The sequence below is a fragment of the Bombina bombina genome, chromosome 2, assembly GCF_027579735.1.
Source record: "Bombina bombina isolate aBomBom1 chromosome 2, aBomBom1.pri, whole genome shotgun sequence".
In the NCBI taxonomy this organism is placed as follows: Eukaryota; Metazoa; Chordata; class Amphibia; order Anura; family Bombinatoridae; genus Bombina; species Bombina bombina.
In genome coordinates, this window is record NC_069500.1 from 1186947299 (window position 1) to 1186969644 (window position 22346).

At 37.5% G+C, this 22346-nt stretch overlaps 2 protein-coding genes across 3 annotated transcripts in view; one reads left to right on the top strand and one right to left on the bottom strand.

The window, feature by feature from the left end:
* UFSP2 (UFM1 specific peptidase 2) overlaps positions 1 to 11590 on the bottom strand; it is a 139507-nt gene extending 127917 nt beyond the window's left edge. Inside the window, exons 1-3 of the mRNA XM_053703885.1 lie at positions 11506 to 11590; positions 7523 to 7601; positions 1331 to 1514 (exon numbers count right to left, since the gene is read on the bottom strand). Coding sequence (XP_053559860.1) covers positions 1331 to 1514; positions 7523 to 7601; positions 11506 to 11508 — 266 coding nt within the window. The 5' untranslated portion in view covers positions 11509 to 11590. The remainder of the gene's footprint in view (positions 1 to 1330; positions 1515 to 7522; positions 7602 to 11505) is intronic.
* C2H4orf47 (chromosome 2 C4orf47 homolog) overlaps positions 10621 to 22346 on the top strand; it is a 38130-nt gene continuing 26404 nt past the window's right edge. For both annotated transcript variants that reach the window (XM_053703886.1, XM_053703887.1), the window contains exons 1-2: positions 10621 to 10857; positions 17271 to 17421. In XM_053703886.1, coding sequence (XP_053559861.1) covers positions 17322 to 17421 — 100 coding nt within the window. In that variant the 5' untranslated portion in view covers positions 10621 to 10857; positions 17271 to 17321. The remainder of the gene's footprint in view (positions 10858 to 17270; positions 17422 to 22346) is intronic.

A 22346-nucleotide genomic window follows, 5' to 3' on the forward strand; every position in this document is an offset into this window, starting at 1 on the left:
TATTTTAGCGTTCACAAATCCTAGGAGCCAGGAAGCCTGACTTTTTAAATATTCTACACACAAACATATAAAATTAAAACCATGGCTTCCAAGAATCACGTACATTTGTGCAACCCCTGCTATATATTATGTTTACTTAGCACAGGTAGGCTCAGGAGCAGACTATTGGACACAGGGACAATTGCACTAGTACAGGCAAACTCCCATTGATTTCTATGAATTATATATAATTTATTTATTTTATTTGGGAGTGGTGCATAATAATTATATTAAACTTATTTGTGGATAAAAGGAGTCAACTACAGTATGCAATTACAGCACTCTGCCCAGACTAGTGAGGCAGAACAACTAGAATAAAATATAACCTTTCATTTATTTAAAAATGGGTAACTAAACACAATTGTGGCAAAAAGTATTATATGCGAGGAGTGTGGTCACATGAGCAATAACAATAATTTCTGTGCCTTTAATCCCACATATTTTTGTGCCACACAGTAGTAAAGTTTAAGGAGCTTGCAAATAGTTAACGATCAACGTGCTAAAACAAGAGTATATTATTAATGTGGGTTAGCAGATTTGTGATTTAGCATTGCTGGCAACAGCAGACAAACTGACTACACGAAATCTAAAGTATCCTGAAATAATAGTCAGGTTATACTGTGTAAGAATTACAATAAGGATTGAAGTCGCTTTAAATACACATTAGTTTGAGTGGATGTTAAATAAAGAAACACTGTTGCTAAAGCAGAGAGTTATATGGTTACGTATAAATATTATGGCATCTAGCAGTAAGTATAATCTATGTAGTATAAGTCTATAATAGTCATGAATATATGCTAAATCTCAAGCAGTTATCTAGCTCACTGGTTAAGAAAAAGCTTCCACACAATAATATTACATTAAACCATATCTCTATGGTTCGCCAATGTGTGGCTGTTAGGAGCGTGATCTGACAAAGTAGTAGCGCGAGACTCCCAAATCAGGACAGGTATATTGTCTCAAATACTTTTGCTACGCTTTATTTTAAAAACAGAAATAAGCTCTGCTAACCCCACTGACTAAGTTCGCCACTCCGGGCTTCGTCAAAGGTTCAGGTGCAGCTATGCACTAAAACTTGCTTGTAATTGGAGGCTACACACATATGCCTTTTGTCACCAGATGTATTCTGATGCCGACTATGCAAGCAATAGTGCAATAATTACATGCTCTACCGCTTTATTTATTTATTTTTTTGCATGTGTATTTCCCTTTAATATGTGTTAAACAATTGCTCCATGGAACCCAGAATATGTCCCATTCTCTATTCTGGAGCTCCCTTATTTATACTCACTGTATAAAGCGCAAAATGTCTTTGCAGGGAGAGTCATCCATCAGCTCTGTAGGGGATGTGCAGACTCCAGTGTTCGGCCATATGTACAATGAACTATGACAAATTCTGAACACCAGAGACTCTGAGAGCAGCTTGGAAGAGAGGTCACTAAGTGCTACAGACAACGCCTTCTTAGCCGATGATTCTATGGCAGATTTAAAAAAAAAAAAAGTCAAACTTTTTAGCCCCCTAAAAAAAACAAAAAAACATTTCACATAAATGAAAACAGAACACTTTTCAGAAAAGGACAAGCATTACCTATACATTTTAATAACACAAGGTGTAGGTCTACCCATGACCATACTTGGATGCATTTTCAGTCTGTTCTTTATTACAAAAAAACTTTTATCAAGTTTGACTTGGCAAAGATATTGTGTTATGACAACTTTCGATATGTAAAACGTATTAAACTACAAAATATTTTGCATAAAAAAAAAAAAAAAAATGTTATCTTTTGTATCAAAGGCATGAATTGCTTATACATTTTGTCTGTGCTCACACAGTAGATGAGGTTGAAAAAAAGACAGAAGCCCATCGAGTTCAACCTATACAAAGCTTAATAAACTTACAAAAAAGCTCCAGTTGAACTTGTGACCCATTTTACACAAGCAATCATATCCCTGAATTCTGTTTCTAACCAGAAATGTATATAAACCATTTTTAAATGTATCCAAGGTATTGGCATTTACTATATCCTTAGGTAATAAGTACAGTAATTTGATTGCTTTTACAGTGAAAAAAAACGTTTACCTTGCTGGAGATTAAATCTCCTTTCCTCTAGCCTTAAATTCTGACCTCTTGTCAAAAACAATTTTCTTGGACTAAACAAAGCTTCCACCATCTCTGTATATTGAATATAGTTATATTAAAGTAATCATGTTACATCTCAACCGCCTTTTTTCTAGAGAAAACAGACCCAGTTTGGAAACTGATTCTAAGACCTTAACCCCTTAATGACCACAGCACTTTTCCATTTTCTGTCCGTTTGGGACCAAGGCTATTTTTACATTTTTGCGGTGTTTGTGTTTAGCTGTAATTTTCCTCTTACTCATTTACTGTACCCACACATATTATATACCGTTTTTCTCGCCACTAAATGGACTTTCTAAAGATTATTTTCATCATATCTTATAATTTACTATAAAAATTTTTTTTATAAAATATGAGGAAAAATTGAAAAACACACACTTTTTCTAACTTTGACCCCCAAAATCTGTTACATATCTACAACCACCAAAAAACACCCATGCTAAATAGTTTCTAAATTTTGTCCTGAGTTTAGAAATACCCAATGTTTACATGTTCTTTGCTTTTTTTGCAAGTTATAGGGCCATGAATACAAGTAGCACTTTGCTATTTCCAAACCACTTTTTTCCAAAATTAGCGCTAGTTAAATTAGAACACTAATATCTTTCAGGAATCCCTGAATATCCCTTGACATGTATATATTTTTTTTTAGTAGACATCCCAAAGTATTGATCTAGGCCAATTTTGGTATATTTCATGCCACCATTTCACCGCCAAATGCGATCAAATACAAAAAATCGTTCACTTTTTCACAATTTTTTCACAAACTTTCGGTTTCTCACTGAAATTATTTACAAACAACTTGTGCAATTATGGCATAAATGGTTGTAAATTCTTCTCTGGGATCCCCTTTGTTCTGAAATAGCAGACATATATGGCTTTGGCATTGCTTTTTGGTAATTAGAAGGCAGCTAAATGCCACTGCGCACCACAAGTGTATTATGCCCAGCAGTTAAGGGGTTAATTAGGGAGCTTTTAGGGAGCTTGTAGGGTTAATTTTAGCTTTAGTGTAGTGTAGTAGACAACCCCAAGTATTGATCTAGGCACATTTTGGTATATTTCATGCCACCATTTCACCGCCAAATGCGATCAAATTGAAAAAAAAAAAAGTTACATTTTTAAAAAATTTCAGTTTCTCACTGAAATAATTTACAAACAGCTTGTGCAATTATGGCACAAATGGTTGTAAATACTTGTCTGGGATCCCCTTTGTTCAGAAATAGCAGACATATATGACTTTGGCGTTGCTTTCTGGTAATTAGAAGGCCGCTAAATCCTGCTGCGCCTCACACGTGTATTATGGCTAGCAGTGAAGGGGTTAATTAGGGAGTTTGTAGGGAGCTTGCAGGGTTAATTTTAGCTTTAGTGTAGAGATCAGCCTCCCACCTGACACATCCCACCCCCTGATCCCTCCCAAACAGCTCCCTTCCCTCCCCCACCCCACAATTGTCCCCGCCATCTTAAGTACTGGCAGAAAGTCTGCCAGTACTAAAATAAAAGGGTTTTTTTTAAAAAAAAAATTTTAAGCATATTTACATATGCTACTGTGTAGGATCCCCCCTTAGCCCCCAACCTCCCTGATCCCCCCCAAAACCGCTCTCTAACCCTCCCCTCTGCCTCATTGGGGGCCATCTTGGGTACTGGAAGCTGTCTGCCAGTACCCAGTTTGCAAAAAAAAAGTGCTTTATTTTTGTTTGTTTGGTTTTTTTTCTGTAGTGTAGCTTCCCCCCCACACAGACAAACCCCCACCACCTTGCTGATCGTTTTTTTTTTTAACTTTTTAGCCATTTTTTAACGTTTGATTAACATTTTTTATTAATGCCTTTTCTGTAGCGTAGCGGTTCCCACCCGCACCCTCCCCGTGCACGCGCCCGCCCTCCCGTGCACGCGCGCGCGTCCGTGCGCGCCCCCGGCCATCCCCGCCCACGATCCCGCCCCCCCTGCACATCACCAGGGCCATCAATGGCCGCCACCCGCCTCCCGGTCCGGCTCCCACCCACCAACGCATTGAGCCACCGATCTCCGGTGCAGAGAGGGCCACAGAGTGGCTCTCTCTGCACCGGATGGCTTAAAAAGGTTATTGCAGGATGCCTCCATATCGAGGCATCACTGCAATAACCGGAAAGCAGCTGGAAGCGAGCGGGATCGCTTCCAGCTGCTTTCCACACCGAGGACGTGCAGGGTACGTTCTCAGGCGTTAACTGCCTTTTTTTTGAGGACGTACCCTGCACGTCCTCGGTCGTTAAGGGGTTAAAGGAATACTAAACCCAAATATTTTTCTTTTATGAATCGGATAGAGCATTCAATTTTAAGCAACTTTCTAATCCTCCTAGTGCGGCAATTACAGACCTTTGGCATTCTCGTTGTCAATTTGTTGAGGTAATCTGAAGAGATTTGACCCCATGCTTCCTGAAGCACCTCCCACAAGTTGTATTGGCTTGATGGGCACTTCTTATGTACCATACGGTAAAGCTGCTCCCACAACAGCTCAATAGGGTTGAGATCTGGTGACCGATTGTGCTGGTCACTCCATTAAGAACAGAATACCAGTTGACTGCTTCTTCCTTAAATAGTTCTTGCATAGTTTGGAACTGTGCTTTGGGTCATTCTCCTGTTGTAGGAGGAAACCATCCACAAAATGGAATGATAGCCTTTCTTCTTCAATGTCCTTTTTACCCTGTATACATTTTCCACTTAACCACCACCAAAGTACCCCCAGACCATCAGATTGCCTCCATCATGTTTGACAGATGGAGTCAAGCACTCCCTAGCATCTTTTCATTTGGTCTGCATCTCACAAACGTTCTCCTTTGTGATCCGAACACCTTAAACTTAGACTTTTTTCTAATTTTCCTCTGTCCAGAGTCTGTGCTCTTTTGCCCATCTTAATCTTTTCTTTTTTTCGACATTTTGAGATACAGATTTTTCTTTGCAACTATGCCTAGAAAGCCAGCATCCCAGAGTCACCTTTTCACTGTCGTTGTTGAGACTGGTGTTTTGCGGGTACTATTTAATGAAGTTGCCAGTTGAGGACCTGTGAGGCATCTGTTTCTCAAACTAGGAACTCTAATGTATTTGTCCTCTTGATTTGTGTTGCACCGGGGCCTTACACTACTCTCTTTCTATTGTCTTAGAGCCAGTTTGCGCTGTTCTATGATCTTCAGTTTTTTGACAATTTCTTACATGGAATAGCCTTAAAGGGACAGTCTAGTCAAAATTAAACTTTCATGATTCAGATAGGGCATGCAATTTTAAACACCTTTCCAATTTACTTCTAGTATATAATTTGCTCAATTCTTTAGATATCCTTTGTTGAAGAAATAGCAATGTACATGTGTGAGCCAATCACACAAGGCCTTTATGTGCAGCAACCAATCAGCAGCTACTGAGCATATCTAGATATGCTTTTCAGCAAGTGATATCAAGAGAATGAAGCAAATTAGATAATAGAAGTAAATTAGAAAGTTGTTAAAATGACATGCTCTTTCTAAATCATGAAAGAAAAAAAATTGGGTTTCATGTCCCTTTAATTTTCCAGAACAAGAATATACTGACGAGTTTCAGAAGAAAGATCTTTGTTTCTGGCCATCTTGAACCTGTAATCGAATCCAGAATTGTTGCTGCTCCAGATACTCAACTAGTCTAATGAAGGCCAGTTGTATTGCTTCTTTAAGAAGCACAACATATTTTAGCTGTGCTAACATAATTGAAAAGGGTTTTCTAATGATCAGTTAACCTTTTTAAATGATAGACTTAGATTAGCAGATACGACAATGTGCCATTGGAACAAAGTAAAGATGGTTGCTGATAATGGGCCTCTGTACGCCTATGTAGATATTCCATCATAAAATCAGTAATTCCAGCTACAATAGTCATTTACAACATTAACACCGTATTGCTAATCAATCTGATGTTATTTTAATGGAAAAAAAAATTTCTAAGTGACCCCAAACTTTTGAACACGTGTGTGTGTATATGTGTACGTGTATATATAAAAAAAAAATTATATATATATATATATATATATATATATATATATATATATATATATATATATATATATATATATATATATATATATATATATATATATATATATATATACACATACATACATATACACACACACACACACATACATACAATACAGTCATGAGAAAAAGAAAGTACTGGTTTTATGTATCAGGACATAAAAAAAATCGTCTGGTCCTTAGCAGGTCTTAAAATTAGGTAAATACAACCTCAGATGAACAACAACACATGACATATAACACCATAATACATCTAGCAAAGTTAACGCGCGAGCGGGAGAACAAAATAAAGCTACACTTGGAAATTAGCCCATAATTGGCTCTGTGGTAGAGCTACGTAGGATTTTAAGCATAGTTTGAACTCTAATTTGAGATTTAGAAATATAATCATGGGTGGCTGAGGCTAAATGTAATTATATGTACCAAAGTAGCTCAAATGGACTAAGTTTCTCCTGTAACTGTATAAATGTCAGGATTTTACCTTTTTCTATCACATCTGCAACTCTTTAGAGGCTTTTATTTTCCCATTTGTCTAGTTATTTAAATAGATATCAAAGTTTGTAAATATCTTAATGGCAGTTTTAGAAAGTTAATGGGAAGTAATGAAAGAGACTTAATCAGCTGGAACAATAGATGTACAGTGTGGCTTCCAACCAGAAACCAATTGAGTTGTTGATTTTGTGTCAGATATGATCCCCATATTATATCATCTTTTGAATTAAATCCATTTATCTCTGATTCCAACTTGGTCCATCTAACCTCCTTTTCCATTTTATGTAATAAAGCTGATTGTGCCAATATTGCAGCTTGACAATAATCTCTGTTACGGATACCAAGCTGCCAAGGCCAGCTTCCCTAAAAATTGGATAACTTTGTGCCAGACCCCTTTTCACTTGTTTCTACACTGCCTGTACTTTGTCACTGAAAAAGCTGATAACTGGCCACTTGGTCCCTTTCAGAAGAGCCGGGCTTGTGGAACTACTTGCCAGCTGGGTTCGCTAGGGATCCCTGCTGAACTTCAACCTAGGTCGCTCCAGAGGCCCTTTGCCCCAGAGCTCCCATCTTTTGGGGATTTGTACTTCCTATGAAGGCAAGGATTTGGGTGATTGCCAGGAGGGAGCTCCCTTCGGAACACAGGGTTTCGGACACCCCCCTCTACCGCTACTACCACTGGCTAACCACAGTTTCATTTTGGCTTTCCTATTCATTTTACAGTGCTCTATGAAATACTGCATGAGAGCAAAATTACTACTCAAATTAAGTCAAATTGAAATTAAATAATTTTAAATCCACTTGGATAATCCATGAGACTTACCATCAGTCGCTGTCAAAGGAAAAGACAGATTCAGGCCACTTCTAATTCTAAATACAACGTCTGGAACGTCTAACCCAACCTGCAGAATGACAGAGAGGCACTGTAAAAAAAGACTATAAAGTTCAACATATTACAATTATTGCTCAGATAATTCTGGGGGGAACCTTACGCTCTGTACTATACATACGTTTTACTCAATTAAAAAAAGAAAAATATATCATCAAATCAAGATGCAGGACCTGCTAAGGTTAACGGGCACTAAAGGGATTCAATCACTGCTAGTGTGGTCTGGGCAAAAAGTCTAGGCGTTAAATAATCTTGCAATCATGGGATTGTATGTTACTGGTATTTAAATCACTTTTCTGTGTGTTTTGGCAACCAAGAAACTAAACCGCTGCTGCCAGTTTCTGACAATCAAGGTATTAAAGCTACTGTGTGTTGAAGGAGACCAAAAGGTAAATCACTGAATATTACTGGCAACCAAAAGATTAGACCAAAGTTTTGTGCATTAACAACCAAATATAAGCAATTTCAATATCTTGTCTTATATCCCTGTTTAATACTTACCAGGCTCCCTAATCCTTTTTCTTAGTCTGCATTTTTGACTAGACATCTATAGGAAGATGAAAGGGAGGTGCCTGGGGATTACATTTATAGGTAAATCAGGGGAATGGTAGTTCTGTGCACGCCCCTTTGGGGAGGGGTTCTTCACTAGTAAGTGTTACCAGTGAAGGCCAAGAGTTTTTATATTTATTTATAACTGCCTGCCAGACCAAAACTAGGAAAAGATACGAAAAATAAAAGATACAAAAAGTAACGTAGCAAGGGATCTCAGTTTGTCAAATCAAACAGATTTTAGATTATTTTAACAATAATCTATCAGAGCTTATACTGAACTACTGTATCCCAAATCTGTCGTAATTAGAAATAGGGCTATCTAGGGCTCCATGTACTAAGCAGTCAGCGAGCTACCCGCAACAAATCTCGCGTCAAAACTCGCAAACTGATATGTACAAAGCCGTCAATTGTGTTAAAACTCGCATCTTTAAAATTGCGAGCGTACTTATCCGCCAAACCTCGCTACCGCTCCATTTTTCACTGTAATTAGACACATTTGACCACCAACTCGCCAAAAAACGAATGTACTAAAAAATCTATTTGTCCGCTCGCTACAATTTCCGCTCCCACCTCGCTATTTTTGCCTCGCCACCTTTTAGGTGGCGGGCAAGGTACAAAACAATAGGAAAGTCAATCTAGACGCCAGTCTAGACATATATAAAAGGCAGTAATATCAGCATTGTACTTACAGCATAACTGGCGTCTAATTTGTCTCTCATTTCCATGTACATAAATTGCGCCCAATTTGTCGACTGTAATTAAAGAGTAATCTATTTAAATTTGTATTGTTAGTTGTCAATCTTTATAATTATTTTTATATTAATATTTATATATTATCAGATCCAGATGAAGCCATATCCAAATTGTAAATAAATATTACAAAAATAACGCTCTGTTATCACTCTTCAAAAAATTTTGAACAATAATAAAGTTGTTTAGATAAGTTGAACTTTTATAGGAGCAAAATTCTATTCCCGCGACTACTATGATGTTCGTGACACCTTGCATGTCACGTGTTAATAATTGGCCAGACAATTCAACTAAAAGTTAAGTACCATCAGCTTAGTCGCGGCGAGCGAGGCGTCAAATTTATCAACAATCCGCAACTGCTCGCGGCGGGCTAGACTTGTCTATTTATTGGGGGAATATTAGTACATAGCGACAGCGGACACCATTTCGCCCGCGGCGAGTAACGGCGAGTTTATCCGCGTCTACAATGACGGATGAATTGACGGCTTAGTACATGGAGCCCCAAGTCCGAGATTAATGTGTCACTCAAGTGCATGGTGTATTTACTAACAAGCATCTTTTCATGTTCAAGAATTGAGATAAGCTCTCAGGATAGCAATGGCAAGGTTAATGAAACCAATTCACCAGGGCCAAATATAACGAAAACAAAAATGGGGCTGTGTCCTTTGCTTTGAGTCTGCTTTTACTTGTTTACATTAATGGAGCTTGTTTCAAGTTACTAAAACTGTATTATATAATTATTTTATATATTCATAATGATATTTTGTTTCTCATTCATACAGTACATCACAAGTTACTCACTCTCCCTATAATTCATTTGAATCAAATTTGAAGCTTAACTGCCAAGCAACATTGATGGATTAATTTTTAGTTGAAATTATTTTAATCCACACAAGAAATGGACCGTCCATCTAATTATCCAACATAAATGCAAATGCTTAAAGGAACATGAAACCCAATTCTTTTCTTTCATGATTTAGAAAGAGCATGGCATTTTAAACAACTTTCTAATTTACTTCTATTATCTAATTTGCTTCATTCTCTTGCTAAACTTTGCTGAAAAGCATATCTAGATAGGCTCAGTAGCTGCTGATTGGTGGCTGCACATAGATGCCTAGTATGATTGTCTCGCTCATGTGCATTGCTATTTCTTTGACAAAGGATATCTAAAGAATGAAGCAGATTAGATAATAGAAGTAAATTGGAATGTTGTTTAAAATTGTATTCTACATCAGAATTATGAAAGAAAAATGTTGGGTTTAGTGTCCCTTTAAAGGGACATAAATGAATGCTGAATATGGCTGATGGTAGCAACATTCTGATCTTTTCGGAGCCAGATTTAATTGTGCGACAAAAATCTGAATTTGCACAGATCTTTGTGTGTTGCACTTTCATACAAATAAATCAGGTGTTCTGGTAAGAGGGCGAACTTTGGAAAACAGCGAACCATGTCACTTCCTGTGACGTTACATCAGCTGTTTCACAAATTTTGGACCTAATGCGCATGTGTGCCAGCATCATCACATACCTGGCCGCATATGTCACTGTTACAATATTTAGAGCTGTGAAATTCCGGGACCCTTTGTAGAGCGCATGCGTGGGATTTTGTATCAGAAATGGTGTGTTCATGGAAAGCTGTTTCTTTGGCTCCTCTGCAATATTCGCAACTCCGCCCCCGACTGCAACTACTCACATTACTACTACTACTCTAAAGCTGAGTCTCCAGTGGAAGAAGCAGTAGTGATAGCCGAGTGGCGGGGGGCGGCTGTTTCTCATGCACAAGCACTGAGACTCAGCTTTAGAGTAGTAATGGGAGTAGTTGCAGTGGAGTTCCGAATATTGCTGAGGAGCCGAAGAAACAGCTTTCCACGAGCGCACCATTTCTGATACAAAATCCCACGCATGCACTACAAAGGGTCCCAGAATTTCACAGCTCTAAACATTGTACCAGTGACGTATGCGGCCAGGTATGTGATGACGCTGGCACACATGCGCATGAGGTCCAATATTTGTGAAACAGCTGATGTAACGTCACAGGAAGTGACATGGTTCGCTGTTTTCCAAAGTTCGCCCTCTTACCAGAACACAGGCGCTAAAAAGACCCTAATGCCACTACCTGCGGGCATAGTTGTCATTTGTTTATAAAACCTTTGCAGGTGGTAAACACATATATTTGCAGGGCTAATAGTGATAACATTACATGCTCTATTTTTTTCACTATAATGGCCCCTTAGAATTAAATATATTTTGAAATTTTAATTAGAAAGCTAAATAATATACGATTGATATTTTGCCTGTATTTTACCTCTGAATATTTCGCTTTTATTTTGTTTTACAGGGAGGCTATAGATGTTATTAGAGAGTGACATAAAGGTGGTAGGCAAAACTTACCTAATGCAACACTGTTTCCTTTTAGTACTGTCAGTTATAGCACTACATGTGTTTACCTTCATGTGATGATTTAAATATGTACCATATGCTTATTTACATTGTTATTGTTTACTGGACGGGTATTATCCATCACCCATATTCATGTAAAGGCGCTGGTAAACACGGTTTTCCTTTTAACATGCATTATTTTCTTTACATCGCAACAAGTCACATGTAATACTCACCATATCTTTACGTTCTCCTCTCCACTACATAAAGACAGTAATGCTGACTCTGAGGTGTCTGCTCACCACTTCCTGCATCATCTTGTCAATCAATTCGGTATACGAAGTTGAGTGGTTAAGATTTAACGCCCCTTTGTAAAGGACTACAAGTACCAGCAAGCTTTGCTAAAGTAACTGCAGTGGTATTTTATGGAGTGTACCATATGCCGCTTAGGGGGATATTTAATTTACTACATTTTGTTTTTAGCTCATACCCGTCTTAAATATCTTCTCCAAATATTTAGAAAATGTATTATCTAAAACTTTTTTGTAGTGTTCTTTAAAATAGCGGGACACAATCTTATTTATATATTAATCAGTAGAATGGGCTGCCCCGGGTTCATGGCAACGAGAAAGCATCAAACAGTAGAATAGATTTGCACTAAGGGCACAGGTAAGGGGGGGAAAGACAATCACGGGTGTATTGCTAAATAAATTGGGGGGTACATTTATAACAATGAGAATATCAAGGGGTCACTCTTCTTCAGCTGCTTTAGACGTGTAAGCGAAAATAAACCTAACCTTACTACATCATTTAAAGAACTTACTTTGGCAATTATGAATTGTTTGTCTATTATTGTAATGGAATTATATTTTTAAATATAATTTTATTGTTTTCCAAAGCTCAACAAAAGGAAGTGAAATCCAAATAATATATTTCATGCACATAGGGTATCAGACTTCTTTTGCAATTGCCCAGGGTTCTGGTGAAGAACTTTCAAAATCTGTATGTTGTTTTCAAAGGGATATAAAACCCAGTATTTTTCTTCCATGATTCAAAAAGAACATACAATTTTAACCAACTTTCTAATTTACTTCTTCTTCTTCTTCTTTTTTTTTTTTAAACAGTTTTTTATTGAGGTTGTTATGTGATACAACATTAAAGGAAACACAGAGTTTGTCAGACTTATAATAAAAAAATGCACATTGACTTTTCAGGTAAAAATATTAATGCTCACAGGCAAATGTATGTTTTGCTAATATCAATATAACAGAAAGCAAGAATAATTACCTGTGCATGAAAAGTGTGAAACCAGATATTCTTTATAACAATAGATATCTGAAATAGAAGTGAGAATAACGAAAGAACTGAACAAACATAAATGGAACCTTGTTTTTCTTTTAGTATATAAATGCAAAGTAACTGCTATGTTGGTCACTCTTAGACCAAATGTATCGTAATTGCTGTATCAAATGGCAGTAACTTCGGACTATTGTTGCGTAAGATTTTAGGAGAAGGGGTACAGTGGACAAAAGCCGCTTGTATAATAAAAGGGGAAGGGGGGGGGGGCGTGTCCTACTAATTCCAAGATAGAGATCCTCTAAAGAATATGATAATCAATGCTAGGTCAGGTTTTATAAGCATCTTAGGCTTTGTGGAAGTTAGTTCAATTGTGCGAATGCAAGTGAGTCTGGCCATAAAGGAGCTCAATATATATAGGGTATGTATAAGGTCAACTGGTTCTAGTTAGGTGGTCTTGAAAAGCAGTCCTCTAGAGGAGCTGAAGAGAGAGTTAAGCAGTTTAAGAACTGGATTGGAACGGCATATTCTGGAACAATTGTACTAATTTACTTCTTTTATCAAATGTTCATTCTCTTGGTATCCTCTGCTGAAATATATGAGGGTAAGCTCAGGAGTGTGCACGTGTCTACAGCACTATATGACAGCAGTTTTGCAAGAATCCTATACATTAGCAAGAACACTAGATGACAGCACTTTTTCCTGTCGTGTAGTGCCCCAGATATGTACATTAGACACATATCTAGATATCTATTCAACAAATAATAACATGAGAATGAAGCAAATTTGATAATATAAATAAATTGTCATTGTCATGTTGAAAACTTTTTTAAATTGCATTTTCTGTCTAAATAATGCAAGAAAAATTGTAGGCTTCATGTTCCTTTAAAGATTGTTAATTAGTTAAAGGGACATGAAACCCAAACATTTTCTTTCATGATTTAGATAGAACATACCGTTTTAAACAACTTTCCAGTTTACTTCTATTATCAAATTGGCTTCATTCATTTGGTATCATTTGTTTAAAGAAACAGCAATGCATGACTGTTTTCTAACTGAACACATGGATGTCGGAGCCAATGACAATTGGTATATATATGCAGCCACCAATCAGCAGCTAGAACCTAGGTTCTTTGCTGCTTCTGAGCTTACCTAGATAAACCTTTCAGTAAAGGATAACAAGAGAAGAAAACAAATTAAATAATAGAAGTAAATTGGAAAGTTGTTTAAAATAGCATGCTCTTTATATATAAGAAAATATTCGGTTTTCATGTCCCTTTAAGCTAAAAAAATCCTAAACCCCTGTAGACTGTCAACCATTTAACTCATCTATAGCTGCAGAACATCTTATTAGCCCAAACCATTGCTCTTGATGCTGCTGTGGGATTCAGTATTATGTTCCTGCTTTGAAAAAACTCAGATTTATGTTGTGCAGTCTAAGCCATGTTCCTTGCACATTAGTCCTACCCTTTATTATCAATCAACTGTGTTTACTCTTTTTAAATCATAATGACAACAGAAACTACCCAAATGGCCCTGATCAAAAGTTTACATACCCCAGTTCTTAATATCATGTATTGCCCCCTTTAACATCAATGACAGCTTGAAATCTTTTGTGGTATTTGTAGATGAGGCTCTTCTCAGATGGTAAAACTGCCCATTCTTCCTGGCAAAAGCCTCCAGTTTATGTAAATTCTTGGGCTGTCTTGCATGAACTGCACGTTTTACTTTACTTTATTCTGCTGTAGCCAATGACAGGTCTACTTGGCCTTGTGTATAGGATCATTGTCATGTTGGAATGTCCAAGTACGTCCCATGCGCAGCTTCCGGGCTGATGAATGCAAATTTTCCTCCAGTATTTTTGGATAACATACTGCATTCATCTTGCCATCAATTCTGACCAAATTTCCTGTGCCTTTGTAGCTCACACATCCCCAAAACATCAGCAATCCACCTCCGTGTTTCACAGTAGGAATGGTGTACTTTTCGTCATAGGCCTTGTTGAGTCCTCTCCAAATGTAGCGTTTATGGTTGTGGCCAAAAAGCTCAATTTTGGTCTCATCACTCCAAATGACTTTGTGCCAGAAGGTTTGAGGCTTGTCTCTGTGCTGTTTGGCCTATTGTAAGTGGGATATTTTGTGGCATTTGCGTAGCAATGGCTTTTTTCTGGCGACTCGACCATGCAACCCATCTTTCTTCAAGTGCCTCCTTATTGTGCATCTTGAAACAGCCACACCACGTTTTAAGAGAGTCCTGTATTTCACCTGAAGTTATTTGTGGGTTTTTCTTTGCATCCCGAATAGTTTTCCTGGCAGTTGTGGCTGAAATTTTAGTTGGTCTACCTGACCGTGGTTTGGTTTCAACAGAACCCCTCATTTTCCACTTCTTGATTAGAGTTTGAACACTGCTGATTGGCATTCTCAATTCCTTGGATATCTTTTTATATCCCTTTCCTGTTTTATACAGCTCAACCACCTTTTCCAGATCCTTTGACAATTCTTTTGCTTTCCCCATGACTCAGAATCTAGAAACGTCAGTGCAGCACTGGATGAAAGATGCAAGGGTCTGTCAGGAGTCCAGAAACTCATTGACCTTTTATACACACACACTAATTACAAGCAAACAGATCACAGGTGAGGATGGTTACCTTTAATAGCCATTCAAACCCCTTTGTGTCAACTTGTGTGCATGTTATCAGGCCAAAATCACCAGGGTATGTAAACTTTTGATCAGGGTCATTTGGGTAGTTTCTGGTGTCATTATGGTTTAAAAAGAGTAAATACAGTTGATTTGATAATAAATGGCTTCAGCCAAACACTAACCACGAGTGAAAGAAATGTTTTTGTGTTATCATTCATATTCTCTGAAAAATGGCCAAGAAATCATAAATTCTGCCAGGGTATGTAAACTTATGAGCACAACTGTAAATATATATATATATATATATATATATATATATATATATATAAAAGGATGCAAGAGTCCAGCACTCACTTTTCTTTCTTTTCATAAACCAGAGAGCATCCCATGTAGTATATAGTAATCAATCAAAAGAGAGCACTCGCCGTGATACAAATTTGTGTTTATTTCATCATGTAAACGTTTTCAGGGAGTGACCCCGTCCTCAGACAAGTGACAGACTTTTTTTTTTTTTTTTTGTCACTTGTCTGAGGACGGGGTCACTCGCCGAAAACGTTTACACGATGAAATAAGCACAAATTTGTATCACGGCAAGTGCTCTCTTTTGATTGATGATTATTATATATATATATATATATATATATATATATATATATATATATATACACTCACCGGCCACATTATTAGGTACACCTGTTCAATTGCTTGGTAACACAAATTGCTAATCAGCCAATCACATGGCAGAAACTCAATGCATTTAGGTATCTAGACGTGGTGAAGACGACTTGCTGAAGTTCAAACCGAGCATCAGAATGGAGAAGAAAGGGGATTTAAGTGACTTTGAACATGGCATGGTTGTTGGTGCCAGACGGGCTGGTCTGAGTATTTAAAAAACTGGTGATCTACTGTGATTTTCACTCACAACCATCTCTAGGGTTTACAGAGAATGGTCTGAAAAAGAGGGGCATATTTATCAAGCTCCGTATGGAGCTTGACGCCCCCTGTTTCTGGCGAGCAATATCGGATCATGTCCGCTCACACTTTCTTAAATAGGCCCCAAAATATCCAGTGAGCGGCAGTTGTGTGGACTAAAATGCCTTGTTGATGTCAGAGGTCAGAGGAGAATGGGCAGACTGGTTCGAGATGATAGAAAGGCAACAGTAACTCAAATAACCACTTGTTACAACCAAGGTATGCAGAATACCACAACACATCAAACCTTGAAGCATATGGACTACAGCAGCAGAAGACCACACCGGGTGCCACTCCTATCAGCTAAGAAAATGAAACTGAGGCTACAATTCACACAGGCTTACCAAAATTGGACAATAAAAGATTGAAAAAATGTTGCCTGGTCTGATGAGTCTTGATTTCTGCTGCGACATTCAGATAGTAGGGTCAGAATTTGGCATAAACAACATGAAAGCATGGGTGGGAGCCCCCAGATCTCCCTCAATGTGGGAGAGTGCTAGCGACGGCTCTGAGCTGTCGTTAGCACCAGAGTGGGAAACTCTGCGATGGCTCAGAGCCGTTGTTAGCACTCAAGGGGTTAAAGGGACATGAAATCCATATTTGTTCCATATTTGTTTCATAAATCAGATAGAACATGCAATTTTAAACAACTTTCCAAATTACTTATATTATCAATTTTTCTTCATTCTCTTAATATCGTTTGTTTAAAAGCAGGGACATAAGCTCAGGAGCATGCACATGCCTGGGGCATTATATGGTTACAGTTTTGCAATAATGTTATTTATTTGTAAGAGAACCGGATGGCAGCACTAATTCCTGCCATGTAGTGCACCAGACACCTACCTATCTCTTCAACAAAGAATACCATGGAAACAAAGCAAATTTGATAATATAAGTAAATTTGAAACTTTATTTAAATTGCCTGCTCTGTCTGAATCAAAAAATAAATTTGTTTAGTTCCCTATGCCTTTAAAGTTTAAATTTTTTTTTTTTAAATCATAATGGAAGTGATGTATTAAAGTTACAGCATCACTTCTGTATCCTTTAATGGTAACATTTACAGTTTTGACACAGTTTTATTGCTTCTTATTAGAACAAGATACCATCCAAGTAACGTAAAGCGTGTTGCCCATAACAGTTTAAAATGCCAGGGGATGGAGGAAAGACGGACATGGAAAGGATTGGCCTCTTCAGTGAGCTAGGCTATACTACCATTGGAGATAAATATGTCACTCCTTGTGCCAGTAAGTATATATACAAATGATACTATATGGAAAACACCAGGTAGTTTATATAGTGTTATACATCTAGAGTACAAGTGATTATAACCTTTAGTATTAGCGTGTATTATTATGTACAAGTCTAATTTATTACTGCAGGTTTGGTTCAGTATTGCAGTATATGAATACCATTAGAAGCATAGGTCAATAACATTTCAATAATCAGTGCTGAATGATAGTCAGGGGCCGATTTACTATGCCCCGAATGGGGCCAACTAGCCCTGTTTTCGCACAAGCCTTTAGACTCGCTGGAAACAGGGTTTAAGACCGCTGCTCCTAAACTGGATCCGCAGCATCTGAGAGGCGTACAGCAATCAACCTGATCGAATACGATCGGGTTGATTGACACTCCCTGTTAGCGGCCGATTGGGCGCAAATCTGCATGGAGCGGCATTGAACAAGCAGTTCACTAGAACTGCTTGTGCAATGCTGAATGCCGACAGCGTATGCTGTCCACACCCAGCGATGTCTGTCGGACATGATAGGCTGCAGCGTATCATGTTGGACAGACATTGTTAAATCGGCCCCTAAGTGTAAAGAATGAGTTGGTGTTTATTAAAATGATTTATAGGGGCTGGTTTATCATTTGTCGAGTGGATAGCGAATCATGTCTGCTCGACATCGCTAAATGCATACAGCATACGCTGTCCACATTTATCATTGCACAAGCATTTCTGGTGAAATGCTCCTGCAGTGCCGCGCCCTGCTCACTGGCGGCCAATCTGCCGCTAGCAGAGACTGTCAATCATCCCAATCGTATCGGGGTGATTTCAATCATAAGTTAAGGAGCAGCACTGCTTGATAAATGCAGCCCATAGTAAGGTTATAAACTGTAGTTATTTTATAATAATAATAGAGTATTTTTTTTATTTAAAGTGAAGTTCAAGTCCGCTGCTCTCAATTACATAATTCTATTTGTCATAATAAAAAACTATAATGTTCATTCATCAAAACTCTCTAAATAATGGCTAACGTTTCATTTTTTAATTTTAATTTACCCTCCGTATTCCCGCAATTGTCCGCCCGACATTGTTTGCCTTTTGATTGACATTTTTTCAGAATTTGATTTCCAATCCCTTCACTTCCCCCGGGGCGTCCTGCCCCTTTTTCCCTGCGTCATAACACAGTTTCGCGCATTCGTATAACAGCGATTGTCTCGTTTGTCGTCATGCTCGTGGATGACTTGCACTTGCGTGTTAGCCTGTGTCTCTGGATCCGATACATTGACTCAGTCTATAGCGATAGTAGTTGAACAAAGCAGCAAGATTTACACTGTCGTTCTTTTTTTAGTTGTCAATACTCTAGCTACAATGTAACTCTGATGCTGTATGAACTGCGGAACGGAACGAAAATTTTTACGCATGCGCGAATGAAGACAGGATACGCATGCGCATATCGCATCCGTTCTTGTGCACGAGCATTGAAGTGACGACGTCAGCTTGTTCTTACGATCGCGACGTCAGTTGAGGGAAATAAGGAAGTAGACCGGGGGAGGGGTAAAGGTAAGAAAGAGTGATATAATATATATATAAATAACTCCGAAATCATATCCATTTTCTGTAAAAAAAGTAAGGGACTATTATATTGGGAGGTTAATGTATACATGGGTGGTGCGCAGTTGTTTGAAATTGAACTTCACTTTAACAAAAGAAAAAAAAAGAGTTGGAAAATATGTTGCTTCTTTCACTTAGCACAAAACATAATTGTAGTGACAAGAGATGCCAAATGTATATTGTTACCATTCATGCTATTTAAATGTACAGCTTAGCATAGGATAGCATCCCTTGGAATGTATCTGTCATATAACTTCTGAATGTGCAAAGAACAAGGTCTTGCAAAACGTAGCTTCTAATAATGCTTTTTCTGTATTCTTAGGAAGACGTAGAAACAGATTGCAGATCATAACTAGAAGCATTGTGATAGTGTGGCAATTCATGATGTATTTATGTTCAAATATTTTCCTATTTGCCTCTTAAAAATGTGGTGCCTGCTGCACTGGATATATGTAGTTCTTAGGAATTACTATTAACAATTCTTGCTATTTAGGGCTAGATTACAAGCAGAGAGCAAAAATATTAGCGCCATTGAGCGCTAAAACAGCTCAAGTTAAATTAACAGTACGCCTATTTTTACGCTCATATTAAAAGTTGGAAATAAAAGAAGTTTTCCTTGAGCGAAAGGCTCAAGTGCTCTAACATCTCGAGGTCGGAGAGCACAGGTAATCCTGTTCTGGCTTCTGCTTGCTCGGTAACCCAAAGGGGCGCTAAGAACATAATGTGCTTGTACCATATGGTAATGACTCAGTTTGTTAATAGCTGACCTGATACAAGCCCCACTGGCACTCTGAGCAGCTGCAGTACTTAAATGCTGGTGCACTGAGAATATATATATAGCTAAGCTTCACATGCACGTGCAAAGAAAAATGTTACACTAAAACATTGATAACTTTTTCTAGAAACATTTTTGCCAATAGACGTATATTGCAAATATGTTTCTAGATGTAATTCATCTATGTGCATTTTAATTTTGACCAGAATATCCGTTTAATTTAAAAATAATATTTTCCTTCTGAGTGAAGAAAAATGCTATTTCAAGCATTTCTATTTTTAATTTTTTTTCTGTTAACATTGTTTAAAAGGGATGTGGTATATGACAAGGTGTTTGGCTGGGAAGAGCTCATTGTGTTTATAGAAACATAGATTCTGATGGCGGTTAAGAACCATAGGACCAACAAGTGTGCCCAATATTTTCTAAACTTATAAACTTATCTAGTTTGTAGAATAGCCTTATGCTTATCTCAGGCATTCTTGAAGTACTCCACAGTGTTTGTCATTACCAACTCTTGTGGATGTTTATTCTATAAATATATATTTCTTTCATATAGGTGGCAAGAGTCCTCAAGCTAGTTACTGATGGGATATACATATACCGGGAGGGGCAAAGTTTCCCAAACCTCAAATGCCTATAAATACACCTCCCCCCTCACTCATACCTCAGTTTTAAAACCTTTGCCTCCTTAGGAGGTGGAGAACCATTATGTGTTTGATTTCTTCAGTGAAAGGCACTTCTAAGCATATTGAAGCCCAGTTCCTCTCTATGTGCAGTGTTTGTCTTGAGGGATGTGAAGGGGATATTGCCTGATGAGTCCATGTTTTCGCCTATGGGAAAACTTTTCATAAGACTCTCTGTAAATCGGTCGCAGGGATTCATCTGCTGCCTCCCTTTATAGATCGTCAGTATACTCTTGTACCATTACCTCTGCTGATATGTTCCAGTACTGGTTTGGCTGTCTGCTATATGTGGATGGGTGTCTTAAAGGTAAGTATGAAAAAATATATTTTTTTAACAAAGACACTCTCAGCTATGGATTAGGCACTTTTTAAGTTGTTATACATTGTGTGTGTGTATATATATATATATATATATATATATATATATATGCCTTGAGTCATTTGTTTGGTGCTCTTTATATATTATAGCTGCAAAACGGATTTGTTTGAGTTTGAAAAATATCTTAGCATGTCTTGGCAAAAAAAAGGCATGTCTTTACATGTCTTGACATGTTTGGGGATAAAACTCCACCCCCAAATCGCCCTGTGTTTTTTCATTTTTTGTTAGAAAGCTATATGCAGCACTTGTTATATCGCTGCTTATTCAATGCTTCCTTTTTTATATATTAGCACTGTTTCCCACTCTCTCAAGCCTGCTATATAGAGGGGCAAAGATATAAAATTGCAAACTATTTATATATTTTTTTATTTTTTGTTTTTTTGCAACTATGTCTCAAACTGAACCTGCCTCAGAAGTTACCATAGAAACTAAGCTGCTTGAACATATCTCTACAAAAAGATAAGTGTATTTATTTTAAATGAGAATAGCAGGACCAGCACACACTTTTGGGAAATATCCCATATAGCTTATACCGAATAGGCTTAGGTGCACACCTGGAGGACCTCCCTTTCCAGGGTCCTAGTATATGAAGCAAAGTAGAACAGCGCCTGTTGCCATATTTTGTGTGCCACCTGAGTGTTCTACTTTGTATTTATTTTTCTATTATATATATATTTTCTATGAGTTTAAATGCTATCACTTTTAATAATTTTCAGTCTAATGCAGAGGGCATTTTTGCAGCAATGAAAGATTTTATTGCTACAGCCATAGAGAAGGCTATATCTGCTATTCCGCCTTCAAATAAATGTTAAAGGGTTTTGCATTATGTTCTTAAATCTAGTGAATTTTGTACTGACCGACAGTATACTGACGTATTTTCTACTGATGTGGGTTCCTCTGATTCGGAGGATCTTACATCAGAGACCGAGATTGACAAATCTTCTTTTTTGTTTAAAATTGAATATATTTGTCCTCTTTTTAAGGAAGTATTATTTACTTTAAGGATTCAGGAGCCTATAACTCCTGATGATAGACCTAGTAATCATTTAAATTATGTATTTAAGGCTACTGTTATTACTCCTAAAGTATTTCCTATTCCAGATGCTATCTCTTACCTATTGCTAAAGGTACCTTGCCAAAGGTACTACCATTCCTATAGAAGAGAGCACTTTTTTTTAAACCTTTTCGATAGAAAACTTGAATCTTATCTTAGAAGGGCATATTTGCATATTGGCTATATTATTAGACCAGTTATATCTATCGCTGATGTTGCTGCTGCCTCCATATTTTGTTTGGATAGTTTAGCTCAGCAGTTGTCTTTAGAAATCATTTTATTTGTGATGCTATCTTTTGATGTTGTGAAACTTAACATCAAATCTTTGACTTTAGCTATTCTTACTAGAAGAGCTTTATGGCTTAAATCTTGGAATGCTGATATGGTATCTAAGCAAGATTGATATCTCTTTCTTTTTAAGGTAAAGAATCTTTTTTGTTCTCAA